Consider the following 27691-nt stretch of genomic DNA (forward strand, 5'->3'; position numbering starts at 1 on the left):
CTTGTTAAGCACTGAGGATCAAATTTGCTTATCAGTTTTGAAACTATGGATATATCTATCTATCTATCCAGCCATAAAATTCCTTTTACATCCATAGTGCTATCCACGCTTTTAATAAATCTGAGATGGGTCCAAGCCTGTATTGATTTCAGACACTGGCTACGTATATGAATCTGAATTTCTTTTTTCAGGGCGTATTTCACTCATTGACAAGTGTAATTGGACCACGGGGTAGGTATAATGCTACAACCACAACTGTTTCTACATAAAGCTCCTTTCTGTCTGCATTTTAAGTTACTTTTTCCCGAGTCTCCATCATCAATAAGTGTTGACATTTTTGCCTCAATGGAGGATTACCTGAATCATAGAGAAGAGGAATATATGAAATTACCGGACACTTATGGTGGCTGGTCAGAAAGGTTATAAAAGCAATAAGCACCTGAGTCAGGTAAAAGCTTTGAATATGTGTGTAATATGAGAATATTCACATAAATACTCTGTTCTAGTCAAATCTGCAATAAACACCATGGTGCAGGTTGCATTTCAACCTGTCAAACTGATCAAAACAAGCATGTGAACTGAAAATTAAGACGGAAAAAAAAGTTGCGTCAGGCAGTAATATGTAGTTCATCTTTCAAGTGAGGAAATAATGACTCTGCATGCATGCCTTTCTGTGGGATGAAGGCCGCATTTTTTGTGGGACACAGGCAAAGGGAAGACTGGAATTCAGATTTAGTTTCTTACCTCTTAAGCTGGCACATAACAACAGGTGTCCTAAGGATTTCTAACAGGAAATAAAGGCTGAAAACTCTGCAAAGATTTCAAGATACCACAGAAGCTAAAGTTGAAAAGACTGAATCAGTATTGGGTCAGTCAGACTAGCATCACTCTCACTGCAGGGACAGTGTTAGCCCAATTTCCTTCTCACCAGAACTCAGGAATCACCAGGTGGTGATGTCTGCAATGCTCCAATAGGAAGATCATTTCGTTTCAGGGTCAAATTCTAAAGCAGAAGAGCTGTTTTAAGTTATTATATAAAAGAAAAATTACAAATTTTACCTAGATATAAAGAGGCTATTATTTTATTTACTTGCATGTGTACATACCTATCTTTACAGGGCAAGTATGACATTGAATTCTAGGAGACCTCAACATTCTTATATCCCATAAAAGAGAAACCTGACCTTCCTACATCCTCCTCTGTTCTCCCATCAGATCCCTCCCTGCCCAATTTCCCAGCTCATGATCATTGCTCTCCAAGCTCTCTCCCTCCCATCCCACTTTTAAGCACTGAGTGAGATAGCAGGAGATGAAGCCTGAACTGAAATCCTACAAGCCTACCTCATGCAAGGCAAAGTCAGATGCTGAGCATTCAGATCTTACTAAATTCCTGCTGGCTGCCTTGCACAGCAGCAAGAAAGTGCAAACCTGCTGATTGACACTGACTGCCTCCTGCCTCATGCATAGATTGTTCAAAAGTAAGGGCAGATATACTGTATAAAGCTTCCTTGGAAAAGGATTCTCCAAACACTCTGAGTAATATGGCAGAATTGAGAACCTTTGTGTCCTTTTAATATGGATTTAGAAACTTTAGCTTCCGTTTTGGGGAAGCTCCATGAGGTAAATCCCCATCTCCTCATTCCACAGTCTAAACCAATAAATTCATGCAAACTTGATCAACTATGAACACATAGTTTCCATGTTTTTTCCTAGTTAGCTGGTTAAGTAACCAATTCTTCTTAGAAGACCTATTTCATGTTCCTCAACTATCCCCATTGCTTTTTTTCCCAAGAAATTTCATAAAGAATAGTTTGCTTAGAAATGTCATTTAAATTGACCACCAAAAGTAATGCAGTTTTCATCTTTCCTGTAAAGGAGGACAGTAATAAATTTTATTTAATCACAAATTTCACCCAGGCTATATTTCTGTAAAGTCAACCTTCTAACCACTCTCCCCAAACAATCTTCTTTTTTAAAAAAATCCTGTATTTTCCATACCTAAGGATCATACCAAAGCTTTGAAGTGATTTAATAGCAGACAGCCACTAGCCAAAAAAATTCATTTGAAACTTCGTAAGCTATAGAAATTCATTGCTTCTTTTAGCTGATTATAAGCTTATAGCTAAGATTATACAAAACAAACTTTAATTATTGCTAAAGAGCAATAAGACTATAAATTCAAACTGGATCTCACAGAAAAAAAATTAAACAGTCTATAAATAGTATCTCAAAATAATATGCACTAGCTACATTCTGTGCTAAAAATAAATGATCCTGCTATTATTCTAGTGAAATGTTTTTTAAAATCTCCCAAAGTGTGATCCAAGACTCTGGGATCCACCCCCACCCAATAAAGCTTTAGGTTAGGAAGAGAGCAAATCCAGCCCACAATTGCATAGTTACTGGAAGAAATCCTACATTTTGCTTGTGGAAAATGATTCTCTCTGCTGTGTGATAACATATCCTCTGCCCATTTTAGTGGTAGTCAGACCACTGCAAATATCCAAAATATCTAATTTCCAAATCAGGCAACAGGTTTAAACCCAGCAAAATATTAATAACTGTTTCTTCCCAAGAAGCATAAATAAACACTGCTGGAAGACAGCAAATAGTCTGAGAGCACGGAAAAGGAGAAAAATCTTAAAGCCCTCAGCAGTTACCAAATACTATGATTTACATGTAACTGGGATAAGGAAGTCAGACACTGCCAAAGTGTATTACTGTATTACTGGAAATGTCATTATATAGGTCCTATTAACATAGAAACTACAGCCTGTTCTTCATTTGCGGACATGACCAAGAACTTCTCTCCACCACTCTCCAAGACACCTGAATCAGACCATTATGGTTGAATGGACCTTGCTATCTCCTGAAGCCCTGGGATATCTGAGTATGTGCATTTCAGACTGTGGGCATTAGTAGCTGTAGTCTATAACTAATAGAAATGTTGAGTATTTTTTATTTTATATATAATTCTAATTTTGAATTTTATTAATTATTTTCCCTTCAATTTACATTTTAAAAATTAGTTATTTTGCTTTGCATACCTACCAGCATTGACAATTGTCCATGTCATAAAATATTATATTAGTCTAAAAAGAAAGAGGGGGGAAATAACAGACATACTGGTAAATGTTTACTTAATGTGACAGTGCTCTTCAAACTCTGATAATTCAGTCCAGGAGTTGTGATGACATAATTAAAATGAAACCTAACTTTTTGTCTGAAAACCACGGACTTTGTTATATTTCAATTTTATTTAGAAAACATCATGGGAATAGGCAGGTTTTAAAAAAAATATTAAACTTTACTTTCTCTTTTTTAAAACAAAATTCTCCTCAGATTTCAAGTTGTTACACTTGCGAAGGTGGTTGTACATAACCCCAAAAGTTACTGATGACTAATGAAACACTTTACTTGGAAAATAGAGTAATAGTTTCAGTTCAAGTGTTTGTTCAGATGAGAGGTATTGAGTCGGTTGGCATTAGCTTAAGTAAAACCTCAGAAAGTACTTGAGCCCTTCAACCATCTTAGCTATTCAGTTCTTAACCCTTCAGCCCATGCGTATCTTGACTTCAGTTTTGGTACAATTAATTAGTGTTACATCTTTTGCTCCTTGGGGCAGTGTCTCTTCTGCTTTCAAGGCTTCAGGAAAGAGAGGCACCCGAGCACAGGTAAGTGAATAATGTCATTTCCCGCAGAAACAACAGCAATCTATCTTTCTAAGGATATCCTCACTCTTATATGCAACAACTAAGTATTCTTTCTTGGTTTTTACCAGGAAGTCAGCTCCTACTTGCAGTTTTAATCTTGGTCACCACTGGTTGTGTATTAAATTGTCAAAAACACATTTTCCTCAGACTGTCCCTCACAGGAACTGCCTAAGGGAGGAGTTCTCCATAAAAACCTTTGAGAACAACTGTTTTTCCCATTTTTCCTCAGAACTCCTAAAAACAACCAACACTTCTGGCTTACAAAGTACATCAGCTGCAAGCTCTTGGAGGCTGGGAGAGCAGCACTGTCTGGCACAGCAAGTTTGGCCTGCTCCATACTATGTCTTAAGACAACTGTGTTGCCACTGGTGAAAAAAGGTTAACTGGATTAGACATATCTTACATTCCCATACCACCAGTTGCTACAACGTCAACTAACACCATTGCATGGCTTCTTTGCACTACTCCTCTCTTCCCGTCTGCTTGCTCATAACTTGCTTGTGTCAAGCATGGCATTTTTTGCTCTTTTCTAGTTGAGAGGCAGCCTGGCAAGGGCTTGCCTTATGCACTGGGGCCCCAGGCTCTGAATTTAAGAAAACAAAACACAACAGTAACCTCGGGGTAATTTCTCACCAGATAAAGCAACCTTTGAGGTAGTATTCTGAGATAAAGCCACCATCTTCTTCACAGGCCCTAAGCTTTTTGAGAGAACTGAGGAGTCCCAGCACAGGGAATGACAGGCAAAGCCATCACATCAGCTAATGAGTTGTTCCTGTCACTTCACTGGCAGCAACTCCCAATCCTGTCCAGATTACCCAAGCCAAACCCACACGACCCCAGGTCTGCCCTTTGAAGAACACTGTGGGAAAATGCCTCAAAATGGAAAAGAGAAAGTCAGAAGCATAAACTTGCGGATCCATACTACTTGCATGAAACCGAAGGCTAGAAAAAATGCTAATGTACATATTTGGGGAGTTATACTACAGACCACTATTTTAAAAGCTGGTTAAAATTGTTACTTTGTGATGAAATTACCAGTGAACAGCATGAAAATCTAAGGTTACTTGGTTGAACGATCCTTCACAAAATACAAATTCTTCATTATTTTTTCAAGGTATCCTATGTCTAATAGATATTCAGGCAAATAATTTGCCTTTTTTTAGGATGGTAAACTATTGTTAGAAACATTTAGAAATACCATAAACTTCCTGCGGCATCAAATTCTCAGGGCTATTCTCTGTACATGTTTACTTAGATTTGACACTACATTTGTGCTAGTGGCTGTCTTAGGCAGCTTTCTCAGTTTGCTGCTTATTTACAGCAAATTGAGCTCAAATGGAAAGTGCTTCTCCTTCTGTACCTCAAAAATTAATCCTGATAGATGACTATGTCTCGTTATAAGTAGTTTAAAAAAAAAAAAAACCACCCAAAAAACAACAACAACAACAAAAACAAACAAACAAACAAACCCCACAACACTACCCTCCCAAGTACAGCACCTCCTTCTTGTATGGCAGGATGTCCACATATGCAGGAAAAGGCTTTTTAACTGGAATGAACTGTCATATTAATGGAAAGTGGAAATTGTCTGTTTCAATCTGTAGCTGATTTCTACATCATCTGAATTTCTCATTATGAAGAAAGACAAAATCACTTGGGAAATTAGTTTTACTTCTCACCTTCTTGGTGTTAAAAGCAGAACGTAAAAATCTGAGTTCAAAAACAGGAATAACTGACAAACTATGTCCCCAGAGAAGGGTTATTATGGGAACATATAAAACTGGACAAATATTCTAAATTCTTCCTATAAAAAGAAAGCAAAACAATTTTTTTTGTTTGTTTTATACAGGTATAAAATAAAAAATTTTCTGTCCTACAGAACACAGATTTGAAAAGACACTCTAAAATGTTCTATTAGGATCTCATTTTTTATTAGTGCTGAATTCAAATTAGTTTCAAACCTACTGAACTATCACTTTGCAATATATTACTTACCCAGGATCACTTTAATTTTCATCCAGTGCTACTAAAAATTCAGCTCTCCTCCTCTGCCACATCATTGTGTACATAATGAAGTTTATGATTTCTTACAGGCACAATCTATTGGTTTTGGTTTGACTTTCAGGTAGTTTTCCCCAACTCATTTTTCAGTAAATGAAGAAAGCTCAAATACAAGAACTTCCCTTATGAGATTTGTCATCTTATGTTATTACAAGACAGGATACTTGGACTTAAAAAGATTAATGTATAGAACGGGTCTTTGCAGAGCATATGCTTCAAAGTGCTCACCCTCACGTCATCTCTAATATGTCCAATAGCATACTCTTTTGGAATTGAAAGTAAACAAATAAACAAAACAAAAAACCTGTGTGACTTCTCTAAATCATAGGTCAAATTTGAGGAGGTTTCTGCAAGTCTGTGGAAAAATTACTTTACTTGACCAGGTCAGATTTCATTTGAGTTTGTGCTTTGATTTTCAAAGTGAGAGATCAAATATGTTGGGGGAAAAAATATCCCAAATGTTGCACGGTGATCCATGTGGGGAACCACCCTCATTTCTACCTCAGGCAATCTCCTCTATGCACACAGATTTGATGCTGTCTCAGAACTGATATTAGTTTCAAAACATCAGGATGGCTAAATGCAAGTATTACTGCATCACCCTGTTATGGGGGAAAATGCTACAGAAATAAATGGGTAATACCTTCAGGTACATTTAGCAAAGTGGTAGCTGATAAGAAACATGAGTGCCAATCTCAGCAATGCTCCTCATCTAATTTCACTCTACATCAGTTCTTCTATACTGTAAAGGAAATGTTCCTCTGTTGAAATACTGAGGTGAACTTCTAAAACTTTCAGGAAGCTACAGAATCCCTTTATTAATTAATCTGAAAAAATATCATCAACCAAAGTGCAGGGAAACCTCACAAATCCTGGATCTAGAGCCTGGGCTTCTTTCAACAGCCAGCATTGCCTCAAAGGGGACAAAAGCAATTTGAGAATAAAAATGGTTTTGGGAATGTATCTTCTACAACTACCAAAATAATTTCTAAAAACTTAGCCAAAAAAAAAAAAAAGTATAAGTAAAAGAAAACAGCAAAGATATTTTCCATGAGACAGAGCTGAGGGATGAATTCCAGCTTTGTACAGCTCTATAAGTGGGTGGTTGTGTTAAATATACTTTATTTCAGCATTTTTAAGCATTCTGAACACTTCTAACAAAATAGTTGGAAATAAGAAGGATCCACAATTGACAGAACAAATGTAAGCAACAGCAACCATACAAGCAATTATGTAAAATGTGTCTAGGGAATTTCCCTCCATCAACTGAGAAAACAACATTGAAGAAAACCATATGGAGATGAAGTGTAACATGAAAATATTTTAACTGTTGCATCAATAGGAAAAGCACGAGAATTTTCTGTGGGAGCATTTTCTTCAATTCCTTTTCCTAAAGACTCTGCATTTGTCTTCTTTACCAATTGCAGGAATATTGTTATTTTTATATTTGTGTAATTTAAGAGCAGATACAGATGTGAAAGGTGAATTCCCTAACCACACTGAGAAATATTCTAAGCATCACTACTTATGCGTTCTGGAAGTAATGCAGCAGAGTATTATCAAGGCAGCTTCTTAAAATGAATAGTGTTACTACCTTTCTCCCCACCCATCCTGGGAAGTTAGATTATTATCATGCAGTACTCCAGGAAAATTATTTCTATGCTAAAATTTTATTTATAGACCTTACTTAATAAAATAGTACCAAGATAAAGATTTTTTTCTTCAAGCTTTTAGGTTTAGACTGACCTATAATAAAAGTGAATGCTTCGTAGGATTTCATTTAGTGAGATTTGGGGGCTTTAAGGATTTGTCAAAATATTCAATGGTGTTAATGTCTACAGTAATTAACCTCAGGAAGGCGCTTTTTTTGTTGTGTTTTTTTTTGTTTGGTTGGTTCTGTTGGTTTTTGGGGTTTTTTTCTCCTTGTGTTCATTTGTTTTTACTACTACACAGCACTCTCCCCTCCAGTGCATAAAATCCAACGGAAGCAAAGTGACTAGCCAAAAATAAGTTCATTTGTGGGGGTACACTCCCATTTATAGGTGCTGGTCTTTGAATTTTTCACCATTTGCTGAGCACTTCGTTCAGGTTGGCAGATCTGGTGACAATTCTCATTTTCTGCAGCATCTGAAATGTCCACTCATTACATCACTGACAGCTAAAATTAGACATTTGGCAAAGCAGTCCTAGGAACTAAGGGCTTGATTAAGTTGCCTAATTATAGCTGCCTAGTGCCATTTGAGATGGCCTAGAGTACCTCCGGCAACCACAGAGATCTGGCAGGTATCACACAAAACCTACAGGAGATCTGTGGTCCTCCAGAGCAGGAGCTGTAGGCAAGGAAGGATAACCACTACGACAATTTGAAGGGCACAGGGAACTTTTTTTTCAGACTCATTTAGGAACTGTACACTACATGTTTGCCACTGGGATATTGAAGAGATCAGTTCTCCTGTCTTAGTTTGTTCTTGCATCGTATCCCCTCTCTTTGCAGGCAGGTGCATGAACCCTCAGTGCTGCTCTGTGCCTGCTCTCTGGCACACAGCCCAGGGAATACAAAATATGAAAATAGGTCAGAGCAAGCATTAATTTTGGTGGGGTGGAAAGTGGGGGCAGAGAATCTCTTCCAGGGAGCGGAAGGAAGTGCTTATATACTTTCTCCATATTCATTTCATCACTGTTTACTAGAAGAAAAAGGAGATCTGCTTAAGGAATTGTTCATGCTAGTTCCTATTGTGTCATGTGTTTTCCTCGGAGGTGTCCAAAGCAGAATCCAGTCTTGCTTAATTTGTGAAATTTGACATGAATTCAGACTGGGGTTGATAAGGTTTGTGTTTAGGGAGTCCTGATGGCATCTCTGAAGATTGTAATTCTTCATCCATCTCCCTTTCCTGACAAGATTGTATAAAAGTAGAATAAAAAATTGCTTTATTCTTCTTTTCCACATTAAGCAGAAAATGGCTTTCTTGAGAGTATGCATTTGCACTGGACTTAAGAAAACAGACCCCTGTGGAGCATGAAATGACACTGGGGAATATATTTTCCTTGACATACTGGCATTTTTCATCTGTCTGAAGCAGCTCTCCACCATCCCCCCTCCTCCTTTTATTTTTAGCACAGTTATGCAGTACCATATATCAGCATTCATTCTTATATTCTCCTTAAAAAGAAAATGAGCACCAACATTATAAATAATAATGGCCAGTCTTCGCGAGCGAAGATCCGGGGAAGGTCTTTCCACCTTCCAGCCTGCGCATTGGATTTTTTAGGTGAGACACAGTGTGCGCGGAACTGAGCCCACCCTTTAATCCTAAGGTTCATCTGCCGGGGCCAAGCGAGCTTGGACGGTGGCAGCGAGGTCCTTAGGACGTAGATGGGTTGCCTTTTTAAGGGTTAACGAGCTCCATCTGCCCGGGAGTGTCCCTGACCGGGAATCGAACCCGGGTCTCGGCGGTGACAGCACTGCGCCCTTAACCACTAGACCACCAGGGACTCCAACATTACAGAGGGACAAATAACAGTTATCATAATAAAAACATTGTCTCAAAGAACCAAGCACTATTTGGAAAATAGTATAAAAATTACAATGCTCATGTAGTTTCCCAGTGCCCAAAATTTCACTTTTACTCATGAAGGTGTAAAATATTTCCTAGAAACCTGTTTAAATTACATGAAGTCTAATAGTTCGATGCCCAAGGCAGGGTTAATAAACTTTCCCTGCTTCTGCCCAACAATTCTACTGCCTGAATGAGCAATACTCAACAACTACCACAGCTCAAGTGTCTCCTGAATATTAGACCCTTTTCTCCAACAAAATAACTCTCATTGAGGGCAATATTTATTTTGACTGGCATATATTTCTCTTCAGATCAGCCATTTGCCTTTTTTTTTTTTTTTCCAAATCTGAATCAAGTTACACTGGTCTTCCATTTTTCCAGTAGGGAAACTGCTTCCAAACCCTTCCACTTTCTGCATTAACTTGATCTGTTCAGCTGCACAATAGATTGGCTAAGATCATTATTAGTGATATGACAGAAGTTATTCTGCCCACCATGATTACTAAAGTGCATTCAGAGCATGAGCTAGAAATAGCATGCTTAAAGAGTGGCTGAAATGGAAGAACTGTTTAAAACTGGTATGCAGTTAATGAACAAGTATATTCATTGAAGTACTTCCCAGGCAGAAATGCAGATAAAAACCTTGCTGTTGAGCAACTATCACTTAAGATATTTCAGGAGCCAGTGTAGACTGGTAGTGGCATGAGAGCCATTGTAAGAGTCCCTGGCAGTTGGTGACTTCTGTGGGGTGAATTGTCACTAAATGGCCCAACCTCATGGGCCTAAATGTCACCTTGCTCTTGCTTCCATAGAGGAGCCCGGAGCCCGGCGAGGTTGTGGAGTCTCCCTCACTGGAAATATTCAAGAACCACCTGGACAAAATCCTGTCTGATGTGCTCTAGGAAGACCCTGCTTGAGCTGGAAAGTTGGACCAGATGACCCACTGTGGTCCCTTCCAACCTGACCCATTCTGTGATTCTGTGAACTCTGTGTACCCGACATTCAGAAGGAATAATGTTATGGGAAGTGCAGTTATTAAGGCACAGACCGAGTGAATACATCGGTGTTTTGTTAAGAGTTGGTTTGGTCTCATTTTAGTATCTAAAAATTTACACACTTTGGTTTGAACCATTTTATTTTCTTTATAACTGTTAGGAATGCTTTTATGAAAACAGAAAACCGAGAGCACATCACAAGTTTATGCTATCTTAATTTTAACTTCAAGGAAACCTTGTATTTTTTTCAATATTAGTAAATTAAAATGTAAAAAGAGAAATATATTGATTTAATATATTAAAATATATTAGCCATATTTTTACTTAATGTATTTAATGGCTATTCAACATTTAGCAGTCCCAAATGGTTTAAAGTAATTCTAGATACAAGGAGTAAGATTTGAAGAATTTTGAAATATAGGTTAGCCTATTAGACAAGATTTTGAACAGATTTTAACAAATTACTTTTGGATTAAGAAGATTATGTATTAATTTATTTATGCCTTATGTTTCAGCTTTGGTCTTAAATCTGTCGTAATACTACAGAGAAGAAAAATATTATAAAATGGATAGAGATGGGAGAGTAGGAGAGAAAATGAAAAGTTTATGAACTGCTTTCCTATTCCTACGCTGTAAAAAAAATGCACACTTCCTATTAAAACCTAGCAGCACCTTGATGCGACTATGACTTGAGTACCATCTGGTGATGTCAGGTAGAGTTTCTTGAAGACTCATATATTTTGGTTTCTAAAAGAGCAACAAATAACCCAAAATAACAATTTTTTTTCTGTATTACCGTACCAGGCTTAAACAATCTCTACAGGAAAGCAGATTTTTCAAGGGATTTTGTATCTACGACACCAGAGCAATGATGTGGCATCTGAATCACTAACATACATCTGATGAAAAGGTTCCTTTATTTGCTGTGTGCATTTTTTAAAGGTAAATACACAAAGAATTTGACAATTTTTCATCTTCTTTTTATCTGAGAAATTGTACACCTATTCCTGATACTTAGAAAGGGATTTCCTGTCAGCATTCATGAATTTCTCTCTTGACCCTGAGCAGCAAGAGAAGCAGCCTGAGATATATTGCAAAGGCAAATGTTTAAAGTTTGTATCAATATACACGTGGGACGAAGGTAATTTACTCAGTGAAGGAAGAACCCCCTGCTACATTTAATCATGCTCAAGTACATGGGAAAGTGCCCTTACAGCTGTTGTTTCTCTCTGCCTTTTTAACCCAACTATTGAGAAGTCCTTTTCTCCTCATGAAACACCTTAAACCCAAAGCCTAATTAAACTAGTAAAACACCATTAAACCTGGTGGGCAGACTTATCTCCAGCCACTACACCTTGCAATTAGTTTTTGGGTGAGGGTAGAGGAAATCAATGCTATGTTGACCCCTTAATGAGAACATAAACACTTCAATATTAAAAGATTATTTTCTTAAAATCCCCACAGGTAGGCAAGAGACTCTTTCACCTGTGAAAAAACAAAACACAGGAAAGAAAATAGTGGGAAAGAAAAAAAAAATAACCTCTTTGCCTCATGTGAAAAAGGTTTTTTCTTTCTCCCATGATCTCAGAAAAGCCAGACAGGGGCAGAACAAAACAGTATATATATGTGTGATCAAAGCAACATGGCCAGGGCAAAACTCAGAGCCATTTTGCCTCTTTTTAGAACCACCAGAACCAGGCTTGTTTCAGTGTACTGATACAATAGATAATAAAAGCACAAAGACAAAGAATTCAAAGTTGGCATCAAACACACCTTCCATCTACTTTCGATCATCAGTGGATACAAACAGGAAGGTCTTGATTGAGCCAGTGGGACTTCATCACCTCTGATCATCTGAGGATTTGGTTGATTGTATTCTCTACACAGAAAGACCAAGCATATACCTTGGGGTTTTATAGAGGGAAAAGCAAAAGTGAAATATCTGTGGGAGACATTTTGCACAGCAATACAGATCATCAGCTCTTCAGACTGGAATCTGCATTACAAATGTCAGATGTACGATATATCAGCAAGGAGCCTCATGCTCAGCTGCAGATCTGCTGACACCACTACCATCACCGAACATCAGTGTAGGTAAGTACTTCATTGAATAATTCTTCCCTTCCTCACGAAACTTAAAAATTGTGCAAAGAAAGAAAAAGGCTTCCCCTTAAAGGTATGTAATTTGCATAGGATTACTCTCAACTTTCTACTCCAGTTCCCTGTTTGGACCAGCAACTCATCCCTTTGTGACTTATTTACATCTGCTTTTCAATTACATTTTATTCACTGTAGTTTAAAACAGAATGAAATATTTTCATTTTGGACGTAGAAAGGTTAGATGTTTTTATTCCTCCAGACACATGACTTCTAAAACTGTATAGGGTCAGTTTAAAAAGCCTTCCTTGAGTGTTAACGACATCTCTCTTGGGTCTCGGGTTTACTTGAGGTTTTTTGGCAGGTGAGGGGCAGAGTATTGGGTTAAAAAACAAAGACAAACTTAAATATGGTGAAAAGAAAATTCCTTAAGAATGCATAGACAACAATCTCAGTTCACTTTTGCTAGAAGAGATTATATTTAGATATTTTCCCCTCCTCTTTATATTTGACATCTTGTTTATAAACAGTTTAGCTGTTTCCCCCAAGCATAATTTGATTGGCACTTTTCTTTCGGTGTGGTTTTATCCTTCCTTTTTCAGAGGAAAAATAATCTTCCCCTTCCTTTTCTGGTCTAAAAGAATGAAAAATATTTTCAAGCATGCCAGTTACTCTATCCAGGAAGACCCCCATCAGCACAAAGACTCCTAACGATGTTAATAAGACTAGGAAAAGATGTTTGTTCACATGGAACATCTTAGAATAAAATATCTAAATCACATGTAGTCATTCAAATAAATTATTTTTAGTCAGTTAAATAGATTTCAATACTGGTTACCCTTTGAAAAGCAGTTATTTATGAAACCAGACAACTTAGCCATCACAAAAGTGCTAACATGCTTGGCTTTCTTTTATTAATGTTATGTGAATTTTTTTTCTGCTTCACTAACATTTCAAGAGAAACAAAGTGATTGTCATGTGGTACACTCAGTCCTGGAACAGCAGCACAGCTGTTTATTCCCAGATTCTGAGCATTTTTTTAGATCTACACAACAGTCTGCGTTTTCTCTGAAGGGAATTATACACCTTACCATAAGAAGATATAATTTCCATAGTCACTTTGTCTATTGTACTTGGCTGTAAGAACAACAAAAATCTTTTGTCCTCTTTCTATTGCTCCTTTTAGCCCAAATTAACTCCTCTGGTAACAAAAAAAAACACCAAAAAAACAAAACAACAACAACAAAACCAAACAAACAAAAAAACCCCACAAAAAACAAACAAAACAAAAAAAAAACACACAAAAAAAACCCCAAACAAACACATGACAGATAATCACAAAATTACTCTATTTTGAGTTTCAGAAAAGTCAAAATGACCAAGCTCCTGCTTCAGACACCCTCTACTGGAAAGCATCAAGTTTATTTCTCTGCTTCTGAAATAACTGATCATGTTGGTGGGACTGGGGAAGCATGAATGTTTAACTGCCTGAAAAGACTGGTATCTATTATATAAGTCATTGCACTTAGTGGGAGGAAAAGATTTGATAATTAAATGACTTATTTCAATAAAGGTGAGGAATGTGCATCTGAGTTCTTTGATTACAAAACAGCAAAAAGGACTCTATTCAAAATTCTGTGACAACATCCCTTTAGCATCAGACCAGGCCTCATAGGTTTCTCTGGAAAGGTGCAAGTGCCATAAACTTAATAGCGAATAAAAATAGGGACTGAAATGAAAAGACTTAACCAGGATACACACAAGCAGTAACGTGACATTTTCAGGTGAGAAAAAAGGTCTTGAAACTTGAAACAAATATCTTTAAATTAAATATCTTCATTTTGTGTAATTTTCAAGCAACAAGTATGATGAGGCAGAGCTGCTCTGCAGTTCTAAGTGACCACAGCTAGAAACTGTGTTTGTTTACCCAGTGCAGAACTTTGTTCTGTAAGCAGATCACTTCCATCATTAATTTATTAAATATCTCTTGAATATACTTACCTGGGCTGAAACCTCTAAGTAGCCTGAGTATTTTAACTCAGTGGTGAGCAGGGTTGCACTTTAAGGACAAGGTGAGAACTTTCACTCTTCAGAGACACATTGTGAGCTACACTTCTGGAATTTTGGTCCCTATTTTCATCATGGTGAAAGAAAAAAAAAATTAAGTTATCTAAGTAATGATGGATCTACCATCACTGCTTTAAAATCTACATCCCAAGGAACTAGTTGGAGAAGGTTAAAACATTCTTTTTCTCACATAGCAGTGCCAAAGTGTTTTGTCCTTAAAAGACTAAAAAGACAATGCTGTCAAGCTTCAATCTATAATTAATTTTTTTACTTTCCTTCTCCCAAACAAAATATTAAGATAAACAGCCTGACTTTGTACCAGGAATTGTTCATCATATGCTATCCTTGATGATGCTACAGCTTCCACAGTTCTGTTTGACTTGCATAATGTACTGTATGTGGGGCAGTGAATTACATTCCTTTCTAAGAGACCATGCTGAATTACTATTTCTTTCAGGACTCAGAGGTGAATAATTGCACCTGTCCTCCTTAAGCAGACAAAAGACATTAAGTAGCAGCCAAATAGAAAGAAAGATTTTAAAAGAAAATTGCTTTATAGTTTGGCAGGAAAACAACTCAATCCAACCTTTCACCCAGCTGTATACAATATAAGGATTTCTACTAGTGCTGCTTCTGAAGAAAGGGAAGTCTTCAAAGAGGGACTAGCCTGACAACAAAGCAAACATTGAGATGCTTTCTAGAAGTTTAAAAGATCCTACCTTTAAAATAAATCATTGACAATAAAAAAAAAAAAAAAATTCAGCTACACATATAAGAGTTTGTGGGCAAACGTTCTCATTTACATGATACAAACAAAGAAATAAAGCAAGAGGGGGAAAAAATAAATCTGCATGGCTTTTCTTAGACAACACAGAGATGCAGTACTAAAACTAGCACAGAGAAAAAGTGGATATGCTGGAATAGACCTCAGCCTAGAACTTTCTGGCAACCTTCATGCTGTGCCACAGACTCATAGTATCGTTTAGGTTGGGAAAGACCTTTAAGACTGAGTCCAGCCATAGAGAGTTTGCGACCATGCTGAATTTAGAGGCTGAGTTTTGCACTCACAGACTGCAAGCACTTGGCAGACAGACCCGCAGCGGCTCTGGTTTCAGCAGAGCAAGCCATGCTGGCACACATCCAAGGACAGGTCACCGGGGCAGAAGGACAGAGCCTCAACACAGCATTTGCCTTTGGTGCCAGGAAATTCCTAGCACCTGACCATGCCAGAGGGCTAATGCTTAAAAAGATGAAAAAAAAGCGTGAAAGGTGAAAATACTGTAGAGAATCTCTGTAAAGAACTTTGCAATATTTCCAGGTCCTTTCAATTTTTTTTCCTCTTGCATGGAAGCTGAGTGTATACCCAAGGAAAATAGGTATTTGTACATGAATGGATCAAATGGAAAAATATTCTGCTCCTTGTGAAACCTAAACTCAGTCTATCTGGCAAAATTCAGGCAGTCCATCTTACAGCTAAAAAGGGGAATGCCATGGAAAACTATAAATACTGACAGCCCCTAATAAAATAAAAACAGAAACAAAGGAAACAAAGGAGTGATGCCCTGGTGGGAGATGCCCTTGCAGGAAGCAAGTCTCTTTTCCCAAAAGCACAAATATTTGTATTTAATATCCTTAAGGAGAACCTTATACAGCTTAGAAGAGAGACACTGGTTGAAAACAAAGAAAATAACTAACCATACCTGCTTTCAGCTACAAGTTTTGGTCTGCAGTAAAGCACCTCCAACACTTCATAGTTACAGGTTTTAGAACAAAAGTAAACACTGCCTAGTTATACACTTATTAAAAATGCAGAAAACCTGCCTGGTTTGACAGATAAGGCACCAACTCTTTTCCTCCAACAGCTGCATGACCTTGGACAGGATCCTGTCTTTTAGTGCCCCTGTTTCCCTTTTTACTTTCTGTCTCATCTAGCTACATGCTTTAGGATAGGGACCTCCTTTTACAGTATTTTGGCAGAAATATGAGGTCAACAGAGTCTTTATCAAAGAAAAACTCAGCACTATGGTGAGTTGTTGCCTGATTATCAGAAATAAATGAAGCCTGTTATTTTGAGGATCTCTGTTTTCCCTCTCAAAAACTCCAGCTCCCTCCTTCATGTGTCACATGGAAACATTTTTCACACAATATTTTCGATCTCCCCAATATAAAGTTGGTTCTCACACAGTAACCTTCATCTTGAAACTTTCCAAAAGTAGAGGACTCAATAAACAACTTGCCCAACACAGACACACAGATCATGCTGTCTCTCAAGGTGTTTCTTTTAAAGGAAACCCTGTTAATAAAAGCAACAGAAACATTTCGACAAAGGTGACAGACCAAAATTTAGATTACTTAGAAAATTAAGCATGCTCATGGAAATGAAATCTAGGATTATGATTTTTTAGATCATGTTCTCTCAACAAAGTGCTTAAATCACTGGTGGACCATATGCCAGAAATCAGCAAGGGACAAGTGATATTTGGTCAGCATTTGGGCTTACAGTAAAGCAACATTTGAAATTTGTCAAGAGTAAAAAAGCCTGAAATGTCTTCAAAAGAACATTTCAATTTTGACAAATCAGTATTTCCCACAGACATGCATTTCTTCCATCACCCTTTGTAAACAGAAGTCGCTGTTGACAGTGCTGTTGAACAGCATCCCTGGTGTAAATAAAACCTTGAGGCAAGGAGGTAGGTCTAAGTGCAGAAGGAAAATTTCATGCCCTGTGCCTTCACTGGATTGGGTGGGTTTATATTAAATAAGTAACACCAATTAAAATTAAGAGAGAAGGGAAAGAGTCCATCAGCAAAATTATTTGAAGCAGTATTTAAACTCTAAAGTCTAAAACTCCTCACCCTGGGAGGCTGCAATACAACAAGGAAGTTGCCAGAGTGTGTTAATTATTTAAAATGAAAGCAACACAGTTGCCAGCCTTTTGAAATAATCAATCTCTCAAAAAGTGTCATGTGTCTCCAAAACATGTGACAGGTTGGCAGTTTGTAGCATCTACTGTCAAGCCCTAAGACCAGGATTTTCTCTGGAGCCTGGAGGAATTCATCACCTTTACTAACAAATCCTAAAGACAACCTGTCTGGCTTACTGAAAATGAGATGGAGAAGCTAAATTAGAACCATAGACCTCCTATTTGCTAAATTGAAGCAGAAAACCAAAACAAAAATAAACAGTGGAAGCATGTATATACATATATATAGACGCACACTTTTATGAATACAGACATAAATACTTATAGAGATATGTATAGGTTGATCCGTGTAGCTGTAAATTACAGACATTTACTAGAATCTGTATTTACTGCCTCCTACAAGCCTATTTTACAGTCTAAATTTAGGGAATTTTCTTCTTTTCTTTCAAAAAAAAAAAAAAGAAGAAGAAAAAAGGCAGCGTCTGGTCTGTCTTTTTAAAGCATATTAAAAAATACCTTCTTTTTGTGTATCTTCCCTTTAGTATGCAAGAACAAAAATGTAGAATCAGCAAGAAATATCTTATAGAGTCTGTTTATAAACAAAAATTCCCATCTCCAAGATGGTTGACCTTGTTAGCACTTGGAGGTGGTGAGTACTTATTTTACCAATGCTGTGGATATATATATGTAAGTCTTTTTTTTGGTAGTTTCAAAGATTTCAATTATATTTTCCACAAAGAAATCTTTCTTCTTGAAAATAACAACACTAGTTATATACAGAATTTTTTTTCAAAACTTATTAATATTAAATGTTCAGAAAAAATATTTCGTCTTGTGGTTTTTATAGAAAATTTGGGTTTTTTTCTGTGAAATTACATAGTAAAAACAAACCTATAAAACAGATCAACAAATAATCCACAAAATTCTTAACTTAATCTGTTGAAAGACTATAAGAACACATAATATGTGTGCTGTGTAAATGAGTAGTGGATACAGAAAATAAAAAATAAAAAAACCCCACAACATTCACACATAAAAATCAGAATTGTGAAACCAAAGATCTCCAAACTCAAATTTAGGTGGAACTTTTCATTTCCCCAGACTTTTTGAAAAATATTTGTTGCAAGTCAGCTGAAGCACTTTGTGTTATCAGTTCTCTCCCCTCTGAGAGGCACTGCCCTTTCGGAGCAAGGCACTGAACTTCAAACTGTAATTGCCATCCACCAAAAGTCCTGAAGAAAGGAAAAACTCGCTTGGTCTACCTGAACCACCCACGGGCAGTGGCCTTTCACACACTCCGCATTAGCCCTCTCTGATCTGCCATACAGCATCCACAGCACTGTACCTTTGCAGAAGCCAAGCAGAGCCATAGACAGCATTTAACACAATTATTACAGCATCATGTGTATATTTTTGAATAAAACTACTCTGCAAGATAAAATACAGTAAACTACTTTGGCCAGAGTCCTATATTACTGGTGAATTTTCCCTACAACCCTTCACAAAAGTTCAGTTTCAAAGCGTAATACACAAAACAAATATGCTGAATACCTCAAAGGCTGAATGTAAAACACATTGGTGGATTTTGTGATTTTTTTTTTTTTTTTTTTTAAAGACCTGGCCAAGTTTTAATGGGCTGTCACACACGAATGATTATGAAAGCGCTACAATGAACTGAGCTGATAAGCTGATCTGATTGGAATTAACTGCATGTGATTGCTGCTTTGAAAAGCTGGCCTAAAGAGGCAGCATTGAAAGCAATCTCACAAGTCACTGGTACCGCTTGCCTCAGCTATAAGTAAGCACAGATGGTGAGAAAAGTTAATTAAGAGACATATTTGTTTGGGGGTTTGAAATTTCCACCCTCTCTTCTCAAAAGAAGCCAAGCCACAGTGAAAATGTGTTTTACGTTTGCGGCCTAATAAGTTCATGTTTTTGAGGCTCTGTTCCTGTAGATGGAGGTAGTAGATAAACAGAATAATTTATGTCAGCAGTTAGCATATGGATTTGCAGTTGATCACTAAGCTCCCCATTTCACCTGATAGCTACAACATCTTGTCAATTAAAATTATTCCTTTCTCCACAATCCTTCATTTAGTTTCCTCTTAACTGGCACAGCTTTTCTCTTATACTTCAACCGATACCCAGCAATGGAGATGTCATACTTTTCATGCTCACTTTAATGACTGCTTCTTCATTTGCTCCCTCTCTACTTCTTGCAGTATTTCATAAGGAACATATCAGCAATTACAAAAAATAGCTTCTTTTTATGAATCTCTCTTTTACTTCTAATTGGGAACTTTCTTTCCCACTTCTTTCCAGCTCACACTTGAGCTTTTCCCAGATTATTAAATGGTTGCTGAAGCTGAGGCTATCACCATCTTTGAAGATCAAAATACATCCCTTACACTTTATATACTGTGACATAAAAGATGACATAAAAGGCCCTTGAAGGTAAGAAAGGGTTAACACTAGGGACAGAGAAAACCAAGATTTCATAACTTCAAGTATAATTGAGATGTTCTTAGAGAGACACTTTCAATTTACGCCTACTATACTATTTATTTCCTTTCCCATCATTGCTGATTATGAGGATGTGCATGTGTAAAAGGAAGTTTCTTCATCTCTAATCAGACCAGCTCTACTCCAAGAATCCACAATCCACTGTTCGTGACATTACAAAATGAATCAGGCAGGAGGCTCAAGCCAGATCAGAAAGTGACAGCTTCTGTTTAAACAGATACCTTGGAAATTAGTTATGACAGTATTATACTGCATAAGCATTTCACTCTCTGCACTGTCTCTTTCTCTGAGGAGAGATGCAACAGAAACAGTCACTGGAAAGATATTAGTATTTAAAAAATGATAAATTGGAGTTCTGATCTGTTCTACTTATATTCCTAGAGAAATAAAGGCATGTTTTGAATAGGACACCCATTCTATGTGTATTGAACACTACCTGGATTTAAGAGAAGAAGCTTCTTAAAGCATTATCTTTGCATTATAGTATATGGTCATGTCATTTATGGTCTATCTTTTGAATTTGGCATATATCAGTATATTGCTTCTGTCAGTCTTATTTTGGTGCTATAGAAGTGACTTTGAGTAGGATATTACTCTTAAGAGAATGTGTTCTCTAACTGGTTTTACATTTCAGAAACAGGATCACATCAGAAGACTAGAGATTGACACCCAACACCAGCGGTGCATTGAGAACTTCCCTACACCATTCTGCAAAGATTTTAGCCAAAGTTTGATCTGTGTTATATATATAAATATATGTATATAGAGACTAATAACTTAGCCACTAGATATGTATATATGTGTAAATACAAATTGATAATTGTATCTCACATCTTCAGGTGGTCCCTAAATATTGTATCATCTAATCACATAAAAATGGCAGGTTTTCTAATTTTATAAATTTATACAAAATAAGTTGTAAAAAGTCAACCAGTGAGATCTCAGTACAGATGTTAATCCAGTTTGTGTGGCAATAACGAGAACAGTCAATTTACATAAAGCATTACAGCTGTGCAATACTGCAGTCCGGCTGTTCTGTCATCAGCAACGAGGCTTACCTCGCTGCCACTGGAAATTTTTCCAATAGACTCTGCATAGTCATGCTGAGAGTGAGTAAGACCTTCCATTAGTGTTGTCCACAGTGACAGCCTTCCTCCCTTTCTTCTCTTCTGTCCAAGGATTGTCAGTGGAAACGTGTGAAAGGAGCTATAGCTCCTTCTACTGGGCCTTAAGATTCTCAAGATTAAAGATTTGAAATCCCACTAGGGCTCAGAGAAGTGAGTGGAAGGATGCCAGTTACATCTTACAGAGCTCTCCATCACTTTTTTTTTTTTTTAAGTTCTGCTTTGCACATTCCAACTAACAGCATAATTTCAGAAGCAATCACATATTTATGGAAGTTAGTACAAAGAAGTAGGGGGACAGACTGTAGGAATGGGGACTGCTAAGGAAACTGATTTTCTGATCCGTATATGACATCTCAGTCATGTAACAGCTTGTAAACATTATGTGTAGAGCTCCAAAGAGTAACTTTACAGATTTAACCAATCACACTTTGAAGGCTGTCACTGATCTACTAGAGCATGACTGAATCCCACTAGAGTGCAGATTCTAAGCTGAAAGTCTCACATATACTGAGTCACTGTACTGGGTCTGGCTGAGCTGGAGTTCATTTCCCCACAGTAGCTGTCCCAGTGCTGTGCCTTGCATTGGTAGCTAGAAGGGTGTTGATAACACACCGGTGTTCTGGCTACTGCTAAGCACAGCATCAGCACTGTGACATTCCTTCCTCAGTTGAGGGCAAGATCCTGGGAGGGGACACAAGTAGACCAGCTGACCCAAACTGACCAAAGGAATATTCCATGCCATATGACAGCTCAGATATAAAAGCTAAGGCAAGGAGCAGGAACGCAGGCATTCCTTGTCTCCAATGGCTGCCTGCTGAGGAACCATCTCCCTGCTTTTCGGGAGTGGCCAACCATCGCTGGTCAAAGGAAGTAGAGAATAAACTGTGTTATCTTTCACTTTGTTTTTGGCACATGCAAGCTTCCACTTTACTTTTTGCTTTAAATAAACTGCCTTATCCCAACCCATGAGTTGTTTTTTCCACCTTACTCTCTGCCCTGTCTAGCTGGGATGGTCACAGTGGGCACCTGGCATCCAGCCAAGGTCAACCCACCAGAGTTGCATACCTAGATAAGGATTTTAAAGACATCATGCATGCTACAGAGATGTATGCACGTGAAGAAATTATTACATGCAACAAAATTCATCGTCCCACAGGCATGCAACAAAGGTTTCAAGTCCTGCAGGGTAACATCGTCTGTGACAGTACTACCCTTATGATTTCAGTTGAAGTAGTCTAAAGCTGTTGAGATCTATGTTTTGTTTGCCCACTTTATACATGTGCTTTTTTAAAATGACAGCACAGTCTAAGTGGTCATTTGTTAGAGTTAATTCAATAGACGAGATTTCTGAAGACCTGTGAAATTCTATCGTCCTTCCAGCAAAATGTGGAGAAAGTTAAATTAAGTGAGTCTTAAAGACTTTGGAAAAAGCGTGGGTAGGAAGCCTGCATAGATGTGAAAGTTCTCAAAGGGCTGTTTCTATCTTGCCCAACAGGGATAATCAGAATTACTTTGTCTGTTTTTTATCTTCCTGTGCGAAGAAAGTTGGAGAGAAAAGGATGTTAAATGACTAGGTGTCTTTTCTATTCTGAGCACTACATGCTGTATTTTTCTGGCTGAAAGCCTCTGAATGTTAATAACAGGGGAAATTCGAACCCCTAATATCACAAATCATTTACTTTGTAAAGACCATCTACCACATTATCACTCATATTAGTTTACACAGATCTTACAGGGTATCCTGTCTACCAGTATAGCTAGAAGTTAGCACCTTCTTGTTTGTTCAAAACCTGCATTTCACTGTTGAATGGGCTGATATGAAGCCTTTTTCTCCCTCAGATAACTCCAGGAGCTGAAAAATTACTCTGTTTAAACAAGCTTCCTGTTCTTTCCTTTCCTAGGGTGGAAAGACTGTTTTTAATCAATGACTGTGGCACTGTGGAAGAGAGATGCCAAGTGTGCTCTCTGATAAAACAAAACTCCCACCTTTGACTCCAACGTATTTCTCAGGACCAGCCAGAGTCATAAGTGTCTCCTAACACTGCTCTTTGTAAGATATTTTTTCTTTCATTTAGATGAAAAAAAAAATGAATTAGAGGTGTTTTGGGGGTTTATTAGCTACATTTTGCCCAATTAAAATGAATCTTTTTTGTCTCCTTCAGCTTTTCTCCAAACGGTAGAGAAATCCAAAGCTTTACTCTTGGCGCTGTCTTTGGGGACTAATATCTTTAAGTACTTCAATGCCAGATCCAACTCCCTGACATTTGTCTGCCTTGAACTTGCAAAGCGCTCGTAAGTTTGTTAGCCTCCAAAGTGTCAAGGAACTGCAATGATCTTTAGACATATTCTATGTGGGAGGTTTTGCAGAAACAGCTTCATACAAGCACTACAACCTACAACTTGTTCTAGTGAACTTGTGCCAGATGAGGGCAAATAAAACCCCTGAAGTAAAGCAGATATCCAGTTGAGCATGTAATATTGGGAAGATTCACGAATAAAGGAGCTCCTCTGTATCCAACTTTTATTGTAGTCATTTGCCACAGGAAGGCTGGTTTGAGCTCAGATTAAACAAATCTAACTTAGAAACAGGAACCAGACTAATTATAACTTTATCATATACAATGAAACAGATATTCAAGCAAATATTAAGGCATTGTTTTTCTTGGAAACTTGAACTTCATCTGATGTTGCAGGAGGGAGGAGCTGAGTTTGCTGAAGTGCTGAGTTTGCCCAGGCTCTATTTAGGGCCCCACACTCAGAGAACATAAAAGTATGGAAGGTATGGAAAAAGTTTGTGATCACAGTGGTTGGCACTGCAATGGCAGCTAATAATCTGTTATAGGTTTTTACCAGCAGCCTAGGAAATCGGTCCAATCTCTGCCAAGCAGCATTGCAACAGAGCTCCTCAGATAAGCAGGAGCCAAGAAATGGGCCAAATTTTGTAAACAGCTGAATCCAGGGACACTGAGGGCCGGATTAATTGCACAAAGGTTTATGCAAATCTGCACATTCTGAAACCTCTACTTTCCAGCAATCAGATAAATAAACTGAAGTATCATTTCCAACGACTACATAGTAAGGTGCTCAATGAAAAAAACCATTGTATAGGTTGTATATACATACGATATACAAATATTGTACTACAATTCTAGTTCAGCTACCATCAACTTTAGTGTAAATAAAGGAAAGAGGAACTGTGGAAGTAGCTTGAAAAAGACTGACATTTCAATTCAGATTTTACGCTCTCTTCCAGGACAGTTAGCATTGCTCTTGTATGCTCTTTTGCTTCTCAGAGTCAAAGCTAAAACTGACAGATTGGGGAGCGTTTGTTCTAAATTATCAAAGTAAAGGAGCAGTTAATGATTTGAGTACCCACAGTTTAAGTTAAATTAAGCTGCACAGGGACTCTTTTTGAGCCATCATTCTAAACGAAGAAAATATCTGTGCTCTTACAATGCCAAATACATTTTATTTCTTCACAACAGTTTTTATCATTTCCAATGACACCATAATGGATGTTACCAAACAGCAGACTCCATAGAGATGTTTAATTCATCCTGAGAACTCATCACCTCAGAAAAGAGATAAGATTTTACAAATTTATTCCTCTCTTTTATTTCAATTACCATGTTCATATTTGAGACAAACTCTAACCCAAACTTCTGGCCAGAAGTCTATTGCCAGGTAAGATAGCAAATCTAAATCAAATCACAAGGATCTTGCAATAGGACCGCATAGCACAATTTCCACTCTGTAGTAAAAGCTTCACTTCCCTGTTTCCTATTGGAATTCACTGATGGCAAAACTTGATTATGTACACATGGCAAGAAGTTAAAGGACTATGTCCTTTAAGAATTTCTATGTGCAAATGTCCAAAGCTAAGTTCAAATTCAAACACTAAAAAAAGAAAGTGTGGAGTGGGGAAAAAAGGAAGATTGCTTACACTAATGAGCTCTTCCTCCATTAACTCTCTCAGGGTCTTGCAAAACCAGAAACTAAAAGGCTCTGCTGTAAGCAGTCAACTATATCCGTATGACAAAACCCACCATCAGCCTGCAGTTGTGACCCTTTCATGGCTGTCAAATTAAAACACACAGCAACAGGGAGCAACCCCCCTTTCTTTTCAGCCACCAGTTCATGCAAATTACAGAAGACCAGTAGTCTTCGCTTAGCAACAAGACTGCATGTTCACCACTGATCAAATAATTGATAAAGTTGTGAGTATAAACAAATCAAATCATGAAAAGAGATGCTCTCCTCCACTGACTCATCCACGCAATTTAAAGTCTCTGAAATAGAATAATTCATTCATCTAACAGGCTCACCAGAAACAGAAAAGAGGCCATCTATAATACTGCTTTCCAGACCACATCTCTGACACTGAAACACAGGCACACAACAGTAATTTTATGCAAGGAGAAGGATTGCTAAATATACAAAAATTTATGTATTTTTACTGAGCCATGAAACTTTTCCATTTGCTTATGCCTAAGACTCATTCTATTATTTTCTAGAGTTAGGGTTGGTACACATGAGCTGTCCTGACTGCTGGGGGACACCAAGGGCACTGGAGAAGGGTGCTAAACTGCCAGCCCTTGAGCCACCTCCCAGGGTATCACAGAGCTCATTCAGGTAACTGCAAAAAAAGTTTTAATTACTTACAGCAGGATGTCCAGCACAGTAGGTGTAGCTAGCATGAGACTGGTAGTGCAAGCTTGCTCTTGGAAAGGTGTATGTATTCCAAGCAGGTTGGCTGCTATTCCACTGGGAGCTAAAGCCAGGGCTCATGGTCACTCTTGATTTACTGTTTTGGTACGTTCTCACTGTGGAGCTGGACTATCAAAAAAGAAAGAAATGCAACGTAAAAATAGCTTTTAGGGTAGAATACAATTCATGCAGCTACATATCATCACTGTGCAGATATATATAATGACACATGACCTGGAACAAGCTTCAGTGTTTCCTGCAAGGAACAGGGAAAATAAAAATGGATTCCTTCAAAGATATCAGTGAAAGTGCTATGTCACTGTAATGCCCAAAAGCAAGACTGATGACTGTTACACTTCATGCTAGGATATAAATCAAATGGATAATCAATAAGTGATAGAAGTTAGGGGATGTTCTGAAGATGTGTAGAAGGTACAATATCAAGATTAATAGTAGAAACTTCCATATATTTTTTTTATATTGACATTTATTGAACTCCTGATCAGCTATGTCCATTTTATGGTAAATGGCAGTTTGGTGCCAATGTTTAGATGTATTTCTTGAAGCCTTGAAATCCCACCTAGTGGCTAGGTAAGGCCAAGCCACCCCAAAACTACATTTCAAATATGTAACCTTCTAAGCAGACTATGAAATTTCATTACATGTTTTAATTTCTTAAAACAAAGAAAAGAAATCCAAAATCCTAAATTGTTTTTTTAAAAATTAATTTAATAACTCCATCTGCAAGCAACCCAGACTACAGATGTGTAATTCACATGCATTCTTTCTGTCTTTCTCTCATTATACTTTAACTGTAGGTTTCTGCTTCTAGTCCCTGTTTTATAAAAAATATTCCTAATAAACACCTGCACTGTTACGGGTGTCTTATTAGGGGAGAAAAAAAAATATCAATTTTTAAAAAGAGTAGAAGATGCATAGAAGTGGATGCACTTTTAACAGGTATTTAGGCTGGTCTTCAAAGACATGCAAATGTACTTTTTACTCCATATTCTGCTCTGCATTTGGGTTTTGCTTGCTTTCTTTTTATTGGTAAAGGTGTTCTAAATTTCCTATGCAATTTTACCCCAACTAATTGTAATTATTATAAAACTAAACCTGTTCATTTTAAAGTATTAAATTTACAGTGACCTTGTTAATACAGTGAAAGGTTCAGAAATACGAACACAAATAATATTTCTTTGAAATGCTTATAAGTGTCCCTGTTAGTAAATTGATGTTATCAATTTCAAAAGCTATACTCAAGAATGACACTTCATTTATTTTTAGCTGCCTTTCAAAGACAACTTTTATACACCATATATGTAACATTAACCAAATATCAATATGGGCCACCACCTAACAAGGTGTTTCACACAGCCCAAGACCATTCTTACCCTGAAGTGCTTACAAGATAAATGAGAAGGTCAGGGAAAGTATGAAAGAGCAGAGTCTGGTGCAGAAGCACAGAAAACAGCTTCATAAACATGATTTTCAGTTTTGTTTCAGTGCTTCAGCTCAGTTTCGTTGGGAAAGAATTAGAGAAATGGAAGGAAAAAAGGACAGAGAGAAGGTACACAAAAAGGTTTCAAGGACATATTCTAGCTATAAAAATATATGCCCTGTATAATCTTTCCAATTTTTAATACTGTATTTAGATGAGCTGGTTGCAGAAACTACAGGCCATGCTGGCAGGGGCTAAACATGCCCTCTTTACTTCATTTAATTTTTAGAAGTTTAAGTACACAAAGTTTGCCTCAGTTATCAACTGCTGTATAAACTTTAAGTTCAAGAAAAGGCCAAACGACTTCCTGCATGTGTTTATTTCCTGCGCCGCCGTTTAGGAAGCCTGAAAAGAGCAGTTTCTGCTCACCAGCTCTCAATATCTCGACGGATTCGCCTCCCGCCCCCACCCCTAAGAGAA

General features: G+C 37.5%; 1 protein-coding gene across 6 annotated transcripts in view; it reads right to left on the minus strand.

Moving 5' to 3' along the window:
* The window catches only part of RBMS3 (RNA binding motif single stranded interacting protein 3), a 766388-nt gene that overhangs the window by 467443 nt on the left and 271254 nt on the right, over positions 1–27691 (minus strand). For all 6 annotated transcript variants that reach the window (XM_050319193.1, XM_050319165.1, XM_050319175.1 and 3 more), the window contains one exon: positions 25726–25899. In XM_050319193.1, the coding sequence (XP_050175150.1) occupies positions 25726–25899 (174 nt within the window). The remainder of the gene's footprint in view (positions 1–25725; positions 25900–27691) is intronic.

This window comes from Myiozetetes cayanensis, unplaced genomic scaffold (genome assembly GCF_022539395.1).
Source record: "Myiozetetes cayanensis isolate MyiCay16 unplaced genomic scaffold, myiCay2020 scf1, whole genome shotgun sequence".
Classification (NCBI taxonomy): domain Eukaryota; kingdom Metazoa; phylum Chordata; class Aves; order Passeriformes; family Tyrannidae; genus Myiozetetes; species Myiozetetes cayanensis.